Source organism: Pogona vitticeps, chromosome 3, assembly GCF_051106095.1.
Source record: "Pogona vitticeps strain Pit_001003342236 chromosome 3, PviZW2.1, whole genome shotgun sequence".
NCBI classification, from domain to species: Eukaryota; Metazoa; Chordata; class Lepidosauria; order Squamata; family Agamidae; genus Pogona; species Pogona vitticeps.
Window position 1 is genome coordinate 243,711,448 of NC_135785.1, and position 9,923 is coordinate 243,721,370.

General features: G+C 41.1%; 1 protein-coding gene across 4 annotated transcripts; it reads left to right on the forward strand.

The window, feature by feature from the left end:
• The first annotated feature begins 1,319 nt into the window (after positions 1-1,319).
• LOC110083544 (gap junction beta-2 protein) lies at positions 1,320-9,360 on the forward strand. Of its 4 annotated transcripts, none has more exons than XM_078390048.1 (2): positions 1,320-1,416; positions 8,408-9,360. In XM_078390048.1, the coding sequence occupies exon 2, from the start codon at positions 8,428-8,430 to the stop codon at positions 9,109-9,111; it is 684 nt and encodes a 227-aa protein (XP_078246174.1). In that variant the 5' UTR covers positions 1,320-1,416; positions 8,408-8,427; the 3' UTR covers positions 9,112-9,360. The 4 variants fall into 4 exon arrangements, with proteins under 4 accessions (XP_078246174.1, XP_020657692.2, XP_078246173.1 ...); XM_020802033.3 differs by lacking the exon at positions 1,320-1,416 and adding an exon at positions 1,575-2,051; XM_078390047.1 differs by lacking the exon at positions 1,320-1,416 and adding an exon at positions 2,065-2,693.
• Positions 9,361-9,923: the final 563 nt, after the last annotated feature.

The window sequence follows — 9,923 nt, forward strand, 5'->3', positions numbered from 1 at the left end:
TTATGGGACTCTATGAATGAGTGGAAAAGACCCTGATGTTGGGAAAATGTGAAGGCAAGAGGAGAAAGGGGACGAGATGGTTGGACAGCGTCATCGAAACTACCAACATGAATTTGACCAGACTCTAGGAGGCAGTGGAAGACAGGAGGGCCTGGCGTGCTCTGGTCAATGGGGTCACGAGGAGTTGGACACAACTTAATGACTAAACAACAATAATAATGAATGAGTTATCTCCAGAATGTTCTGTCCTAAACACCTCTGCTGAGTGTGAGACAGAAGGCGAGAGGGATGCCCCACTCTCTGGAGAGCCGTCCCTCCCCTACAACAAGAATAAGGAGGAGAGACCCCAGCCAGCACCAAAACCTGTGGTAGAAGCTCAGCAAGGGAGAGAAATAGAAGAGTTGACTGAGAACTTGCAGGGTGTGACAATGAGAGAGAAGAAAAGACAAGAAAAGAAAGGAAGAGAAGGGTGGAGTTTGAGGCAGGAACACGGGAGGTAAAACGGAAGGAAAGGCAGTTGCCCTCAGGCTGGGAATGGGTGTGGATGGAAGATCCCTGGACAGGATTATGGGAGAGGCTGAGAGTGCCTAAAGAGGGGACGGATTATAGAAGAAGAAGGGAGATCACCTCCAGACCCACTTATGGGGGAGAAGCCGAGGTGAGAGAGTCGGAGATTGAGAGAAGAGAAGGAAAGAGTAGAGAGAAAAGGGAGAAAGAGAGGCTAGAATGGAGAATAAGAGATACTGTATGAGGAAGAAGAATTACAGGGAGGACCCTGGGAGGATCAAGACTCCGAGAGACGATGGGGCAGACCGTGAAAGACTGGGTTGCTGCTGATCTACCGGGATCATGGAACAATAGTTATGGCAACTGGTTCCTGCTTGAAAATTGGAGACCCCCTTCGGACCAGTTGGCAGAAGGAGCTAAGATTCATAATTATGCCACAGACACTTGTTTACTGTTAAATGCACCAATAAATCTTTCACCTGTTTTGAAGCAACAAAAGTCTACTGATTTTTTTGGAACAGAAAGAGGAGCCTAAAACCAAACACTCACACTGAGCTCCTACAAATTCAAGCCTGTTGTTTCCTTTAGGGAGTTGATCTTCCTCTTTTCCTGATGCATTCTCATAAATCAGAAGCAACTTGATCGCATATAATCTCCTCTTCAGACCAACAGATTCAAAACCAGCTCAGTTACTGCTGTGTGGTAGCAACCCTGGATCCCTAGCAACTGAGAGGCCCCAAAGCACTTGTCTTTATTACTCCTTTGATCATTTGGATCTAATTATTCCTTCCCTTTTATTCTGTCAGCAACCCCTGAGAGGTAGTGGATGACCCACGATCACCCAAGGAATTTCGTTGCTCAGTTGGAGTTTGAGCGAAGGATCTTCCCTGTCCTTCAGAAAGCATGAAGGTAAAAGCACTGTTCTCCTCTTTAGAGTCTGACACTAGTGGAAACAAGATGTTTGTTATACCACAGAAATTCATCAGTTTGCAGGCTTGGGTCAAGGGGAAAGGCGCCTCCCCTTGACCCGTTCATGAACCACATTCAGTTAAATTTTTTACCGAATTTCCACTTATTATAGGAGCCAAAAGCGGCAACTATGCCAAGTATCCGTGTCACTCAACTCCACGCCATTTCGCCACGGTCGTTCACGTAGGAATTACTCCTAATTCAAAGAAGCTCGTGAAGGGCTCCTCCTGCGAGAGCTACCGTAGCTCAGCGTCTCGACTCTCAGCCTTTCCCATTAACTGTGAGAGAAAAGCCGAAAGAACTCCGTTGGAAAGGAAAGGGACGTGAGTAGCGCCGGTTCTTCCCGCCTTTTTTTTTCTTCCTCAGCAGCGCCTCGGGGAGGCGTCGCCAGAGACCCGCCTCAGGTGCCCAAGGCAAAACAAAAGCTTCCAAGGCAGCCCAAGAGGACCGGTCGGCCAGGACCTCCCTTTTTTGCCCGGACAGTGCAAAAGAGCGACGCCGAAGACGCCTTCTCTGGACGCCGCTGGTCTGTGAAGGCTTTACTCGTCCCCTCGCCCGCGCAACGGCCGAGAAAGGTGATGGGGACGGACGCTGCTGGGCCGATGCTCTCCTAAAGCCAATGGTCAATTTTTTGAACCACCAGACGAGCTGGAGCCACGGGTGTCCGCGAAGTGGGGGAGGAGGGAGAGGAAGGGAGGACATTTTCCCCGCCCCCCCTTCCTAAATTTAGTTGTTTTAATGTCTGCAGATGGGGAAAGCTGTGTTTTAGTGGTAGATGAGGTTCCCCGGGCAGGGAAAATCCCTGCGGCCGTTCTTGGGCGGCATGAAAGGGCAGCAGAGCATGTGAACGCACACTGGGTGTCTGGTTAGGGGCTGAAGGCAGGCGGGGAAGGGCTTCCGCCGGCTCAAATTCGGTCGATGCGCGGGCGTTAAGGAGAAAAATGTGGAGGAAACCTGTCTGTTGCCGAAGGGTCACAAACCGGCGAGGTTTGTGGCAGACACCCAGCTGAATAGTTCAGCTTTGGTTTGAAAGGATGCGGCGTCCTGGGAGGGAGCCACGGGGCACTACGGAGCGTGTGTGAAGCCGGCTGGACGCGTGTGCGCGCGGAGAGGACGCGCAGGGATGCCCAGTCAAGTCGGTCGAGGAACGCGGCTTTCTCAGTCGATCTCTCTTTGCCCAAAAGTCATTCAAGTCATGGGCGTTTCGCCGCTTGCAGGTTCCGTTTCTTCTTTTACCATCAGGTTGGCTGTAATTCAGATGCTCAGCTGGGAGGGCCTCAGTGATCACTGCCTGTAAAGAGAAAAGGGGTGTGAAGACAATTGAAATAGGTACCTCTCTTGCCGACCCACTACCCTTGTCCTGGGTTAAAACGAATGGCAAGGATGCCCCACTGCAAACAACAGCAGCTCCATAGCCACTCTCAATTCTCATTATTTTCTATGGATCATTCCCAGCAGACAGTGCTTCCTAGGGACATCCTTGTCATTTGCTTTAGTATACGGTACAGTACTTATTTTCTCTTTTTTGAATGGCTTCAACCTATAGCTTACCATATCTATTGATATTCTACTTAAAACCACTTTTCCAAGTTTATTCAATGAATGGTGAAGATTTTTTTTTCTTCAGTTACTCCTCTTCAAGGCAATTAGTCATTCACTGAATAAATTGTTCTTTTCATGAAAGAAGTGTTAAGATGTTTCAACAAGCCTCAATAAGTCATGTACTCTTTTTTGCCTGCAATGTTAGCGTGGAATTTCTTCCAAGAGAAGTAGAAGTCAAAATACATCAAAACTTATTCCTGTTTAAAAGACTCTTGCAATTGCAGTTATTTTTAATTACAAATTTACATGCTATTCTATCCTTGCATTTACATGTTTTCTTACTATTCTTTCCCTCCAAATTATTCCAAGGGAAACAATTAAGAAGTAGAAAGGGATGTGGTATGAAGATAAGCTTTCATTTTGTGATTTCTTTATGTTAATCATTTTACATTATCTGTAATAATAATAACTGTGTGTCATCTAGTCAGTTCTGATTTACGGCAGCCATTTTCAGGGTTTTCCACGTAGAGGATATTTAGAAGTGGTTTACCATTCCCTTCTTCTGGCAGCATTCTGGGACTGTGCAGCTTGCCGAAGGCCACACAGGCTGGCTCTACTTGCAGCAGGCACAGTAGGAAATCAAACTTCCAACCTGTGGCTCTGCAGCCAGACACCTAATGCTTATTTTGGGGGGGGGGGGGGGAAGGTGCAGCAGCGTATCCAAATAAATTTAATTTGTAATACCTGCAGTAGAACTTCTCTGTACATTGGATGAGGCACTGAGTCTGACATAGATTCCTGAAAAAGTCTTTTCCCTCATCCACAAAGAGAGATGTACCTCCACACAGAATTTCTGTTTGTGAATCTGTTGTAGCAGATATATTTAATGAGAAGTATCTTGCAGAGGAACTGCTGTATAGCCTACAAAATTTCCTAAATAATAGCTGAATTCAGAAACTTGTTTCCTTGTTGTGTTAGACACTAATATGCAGTTATTTCTGTTATACTTGTTGCTCCTACTATAGTCTTTCTTCACACTGTGTAAATCTCTATATTGTTTCCTTTTTCTCACCTTTTCCCTTTTTTTTTTTTTTTTTTTTTTTTTTTTTTTTTGGTGGGGAGAGATAGGAGAAAATACTCCAGACATCTAACACATTCCCAGTGTTCCCTCACAGACTGAGTTGTAACACTTCTTTTTCTGTTCTTCTTTTTTTTCCATGTCTGTCAAAAACAAATTCACCTGACTGCTTAATCTGGAAAAGTAGTGTGAAAAAAGATAATAAAATAGTCCTAATTCTATACCTGAAAGTTCTACAATGGTAAATGAATGAAGAACATGAACACCTCCATCTTTAAATATTTACTTATTGGCTTCATTTGAATTAAACGATTGCATTATGTTTGTGTAGAACTTATGTCTTACTTTTCATAGCTTAGATTCTAGACTACGTATGCCAGTAGGCTCACCTACACACAGTACTGCCTGTTTGTCAAGTCTCATTTTACAGCAGAATTAAATAATTGAATTATTTTGTGACAGGAGAACAATTTTTTTAAGTGCTTGCAGTTTCGTTTTGGCTAAAATATATGAACTGAAAAAAATATTTCAAAAGTTTTGTATTTACGCAATCAGTAGATGATTAGCAGAGTATTTGAGCTGTACAAATACTCACACTACAGCAGAACACAGAGTTCTAACTCCTCTCCTCTGAAGGTGCCGGTCACAGAGACTGGAGAAACGTTAGAAAGAAAAATCTCAAGAACACATCCAAAGAGCCTGAAAAACCTACAACAACCATTGGATCCCAGCTGTGAAGGCCTTTGAGAATACTGTACATACATTTGATGTGTTTATTTATAAATCGCGGTGTAAGTGTATAATATTTCAGTTTGAAATCTGTACAATTTTTGAAACAAATCTTATAGGGAGAGACATCTGACAGGAAATTATAAATTTATATATTTCAAAACAACTTCATTTTATTAACTGGCTGGATAGCTCAGTGAGTTAGATATCTGGTGGCTAAATCAGAGGTTGGGAGCTTGATACCCCATTGGGCATCTTAGAAGATCCAGCCTGGGTGGCCTTGGGCAAGCTGCACGGTCCCAGGATGTCCCCAGAAGAGAATGGTAAACCACTTCTGAGTACTCTTTTTTTTTTGAAAACCCTGAAAAGAATCAGCATAAGTCAAAACTGACTTGACAGCAAACACCTATTATTATTATTATTATTATTATTATTATTATTATTATTATTATTATTATTATTATTATTATTATTATTATACTTTGCTCTTGAAACTCTTCTTTACTGTTCAAGAATCTGTGACACCATCTCCCTTTTTCTTGGGGCATGTATTTGCAATCAAAGTACTATGACAAAGGCTCATGTTGTAACATGCTGGATATTTATTCATTTTGTACGTCAGCCTACTCTTGCCTGTTTAGGCATATACAAAGCCATAAGATACCTATATATGTAGGAAATTCTTACAAAGAGCAAAATCTGCGTAAATTGAAGACATTCAGTGTTGAGCTATTTTTGACATAGGCATTCAAGCAGCTACAAGGAGAATGAAAAGATTAAGAATGAGCTTGACCTTAATTACACAGAAAGATATAATTATAATTTAGATACTTCAAGAATGTAGGGGTCAGCAAGAGCAAGCCTGAAGGTAGACATGTGACAAAAATAGAATACAATCTTATCTGCTCTGGAACCACATGCCACTTCTATATTTGTTTGAAGTATTGGTGTTTGTGTATTTAAATATTTCTAATCCGCTCTATACAGTATTAGCAGATCTCAGAGCAGGATATAATCAAAGAAACTGCAGTTTAAACACTTTAAAACAATTAAATTTAAGCAAAATGCAACCTACAATTTTGAAAAATCAAAAACTTTGGGTGTGACTGCACAGCAGGGAAAACCCAGTTTGATTCAAGGTTTTTCAGACTAGGTTTCTCCTGGTTTCTGTGGGTTAAATCACTACAGCCCATTTATATGATGCAGGAATCCACAAGAGAGAAGCAGAAAGTTTTAGTCATTGCTGCAAATTAAAAATCCAGTGTTTGCAACCACTGATGTCTTAAGCGGCAATTCAAGGTTCACAGCAGTGGATTTACATGGCCAGTCACAATTAATATGTTTCTAGCCAATGTTAGTACCAGCTGGACCCCTAAGTGGAAGGCATATCACAACCAGAGTCCTACAGCCAAGAAGGCCTTCTTTTGCATTTCCATGTGGTAGAATGCAGGGAAGCATCCTCTGCAACCCAAGAGATTTTAATGATCAGGAAAGTGTATACAGGGAAAAGCACCCTAATTACCTAGGTCTAAATATAGCCATTTAGGCCTTGAAAATCATGATCTACACATTGAACGTAAACCTAACAGCCAGCACAGTTCCTTTAAAAATAGTGTCATATAGTTCCTATAATGCATGTGTTTCAGTTTGTACTGGCTACAGCCTTCATGTTATCTTTAAGGGTATCCCTGAGTGTAGTTCATTGTGGTTACTTCTGGTAGGGATGGTCTTGGCTGGTGGGCCAGCCAAAATTGATCAAAAGCACTCTGAGGCACTGAGAACAATGACAAAGGTAGATATAGATGGACTCCCATGGTTCAGCTCTGCTGCTTGTGGATGTTAACCATGCCATCCAGCATAAGTTGCTTACCCAAGTACAGTGGTGCCTCGCATTATGACGTTAATTCGATCCAGCGAAATCGCTGTAGAATGAAAACATGCTAATGCGAAATAAAAAAGCCCATAGAAACGCATTAAAACCTTATTAATGTGTTCCTGTGGGCTTAAAACTCACCATCCAGCGAAGATCCTCCATAGCGCGGCCGTTTTCGCTGCCCGTGCAGCAAGGAATCTGTCCCAGAAAAGAGCGGGGAGCCATTTTTTTACTCGGCGGCCATTTTGAAACCGCCAATCAGCTGGCCGAAAATCATTGTTTTGCGAGAATCGGTTCCCGAAGCAGGGAATCAGTCATCACAAAGCAAAAAAACCCCATTTAAAACAATGTAAAGCAATCGCTTTTGCGATCGCAAAAAGTTCATTGGGATGCGATTTCGTCGTTAAACGGGGCGCTCGTCTTGCGAGGCACCACTGTATAGGGTATGTGATCCACTGCACCAGAGTCTTTATCTTGTTCAAATTTAAGAGTTTTGGCCTGATCATATTAGTACATTACACATACCTCCGATGAGTCTCATGAAAAGTTTTAGCTAATAAAATATTATGCATGCATAATGACTTTTAACTTTACCTAATTACTGGTTGATGGATGTTAAAGTTAACGTAAAGAGTCAAAGAAACATAAATGAAAATTTCCACAGTGTCCAATTTATTTAACTCTCAGCATTGGAATGGGATTTCTCCAGCTTGGGTTTTCAACACACACACATACACAGAGAGAGAGAGAGAGAACTAAAACTAAAAGTGGGTCAGGAAATTAAACTTTCAGTTTTAGTTGTTTTTTTCCATCCATTGCTGCAGTCTACGGAAGGGAATGTGGTGTGGAGAAATATGGCTTAGGATGGGAAGAGGCATGGAGAAGAACTGAAGCAAAAATTGTAATGCTTAACAAGGGTAATAACCAGCTTTTAACAACACAAAATTATTCCTGCTTTAAGGATTCTAAAGGCAAAAATAGAGGAAGATTCTGGAGCTAATATCAGCTTCTCAGTGATACATAATTCATAGTTCCTATATATACTGTATTTTTCCATGTATAAGATGTTATTTTTTCCTAAAATCATTACACTAACAATTGAGGTGCATCTTAAACACAGAAGTTAGCTGAGAAGAGAATAAAATGGCACATGCCTTGCCTCTGTAAACAGGCTCCCTTCCGTCACAAGGCTTAGCTTCCTACAATCAGGAGACTTAGCTTCCTCCAAACACAAGCCTTATGGAACTGAAATCAGCTGATGCTGTACAAGCCAATTGTTGGAGGTGGAGCCTGTAGGCTCAGATTCAACAGGGACTCGTAATGTCCGAGCGTTCTGAGCCCCGAGGCTGAATTCTCAAAGCTACGATTTCTTAATTTTGGGGTTAGAAAAGTGGGGGGTGTCTTATAAATGGGGGGTGTTATAAACAAAAAATACAGTACTAGCTGTGTTCTTTTCACATGGACAGACCCATTCAAAAAGATTCATTATAGATAGAACTGTTTATGACTTCTTTAATGTCATTTATGTTTTTAATAAATAAATAAAATCACAGTATTTGCAGACGTAAGTTGTAGTAACTGCATTTCCAGAAAGTAAGAGGAAAAATGGAGAGAGCAAAACATAATTCTCACAATCACTCCTCTCACATTGAGAGAGAACATTCTGATTCATGAAACACTAATCATTTGGCTTTCCCCCCTCTTTTTAGGCTAAAGGATACGCACAACTATGGACTGGAAATCACTCCATGCCATCTTAGGAGGTGTTACTAAACACTCTACCAGCATTGGAAAGATCTGGCTTACTTTCCTCTTCATTTTCCGAATCATGATTCTTGTGGTTGCTGCGGAAAAGGTGTGGGGAGATGAGCAGCAAGATTTTACTTGCAACACACTACAGCCAGGATGTAAAAATGTCTGCTATGATGAACATTTCCCAGTTTCTCATATTAGACTTTGGGCTGTCCAAATTATCTTTGTCTCCACTCCTGCACTTCTGGTGGCAATGCATGTCGCTTACAGAAAGCACGAGAAGAAAAGGGAATGCAAACCTGGTGATAAAGATGACATCGAAAATCTGAAAAAGCAGAAATTTCACATTGAAGGTGCACTATGGTGGACGTACACCAGCAGTATCTTCTTCCGAATAATTTTTGAAGCTACCTTCATGTATATATTTTATTTTATGTACAGAGGATACAAAATGCCTCGTTTGGTGAAATGCAGTGATTTTCCTTGTCCAAATACTGTAGACTGTTTTATTTCCCGACCCACTGAGAAAACTGTATTTACCATTTTCATGCTGGCCGTATCAGGCATCTGTATGCTCTTAAATTTACTTGAGTTATTGTATTTGATGCTAAAGTCTTGCATGAAAAAACCTCAGACTGTGAAATCACTGCCCAGTCATTAAGTAGATGTTCATATGACCATATATCTAATTTGATATCGGTCATGGAAATTGAGCAACCATATTTCTAGGCTCCATTAAAGTAATACAAGGCACTTATTTAATAGCTGTTGTATTCTGTTCAACACCTGCTGCAGATTTGCAGTATGGCAGGGCCTACTGCAGTGCAGTCTGAAACTGTTGTAAATTAACTCTTCTTCTGAAAAGCTCATCTATTTTTACATGAAAATAATAAAATGTTTTTGAAGTGTCTGGCTATTGTTTATCTACATAATCGAAGCTACACAACACAGAAGTATTATAATTAATGCAGACCTTTGACATCTAAGACATGTATGATATGTAGTTTTTCATGATTTGGTGACTCATTGTTACACTGGCCTTCTGTTTAATTTCTTTTATTTTATTTGCTCTTTCATATTAAAAGAAGAGAGCCCATGAATTTCAAACATATTAATTACTGCTTATCTAGTGGTTTCTTCTAGATTCACAGGATATGGAAAACTGCCCTGAAATCCAGCAGTAACTCACAGCTAGGGTAGACCCATTGAATCAAAGGGAATTTGGTGAGTCAACTTATCTATAAATTTTATTGATTTTATGGACCTATGCAACTTGTGAGTAAAACTGGATTTCAGACAGTATTTTCTTAACTTCTTTGCTCCTCTTCTATTAACTTCAGTTAGATTTAACTAGAGCTTGGGAAAGTTGTCCTTTATTCCTTTCGTTTTTAAATTACAGTTTCCTGAGTCCCACAGGCAGCTTGGACAGTGAAATTGTGACTTGTCCCAATAAAACCACAATTTTAAGTTAGT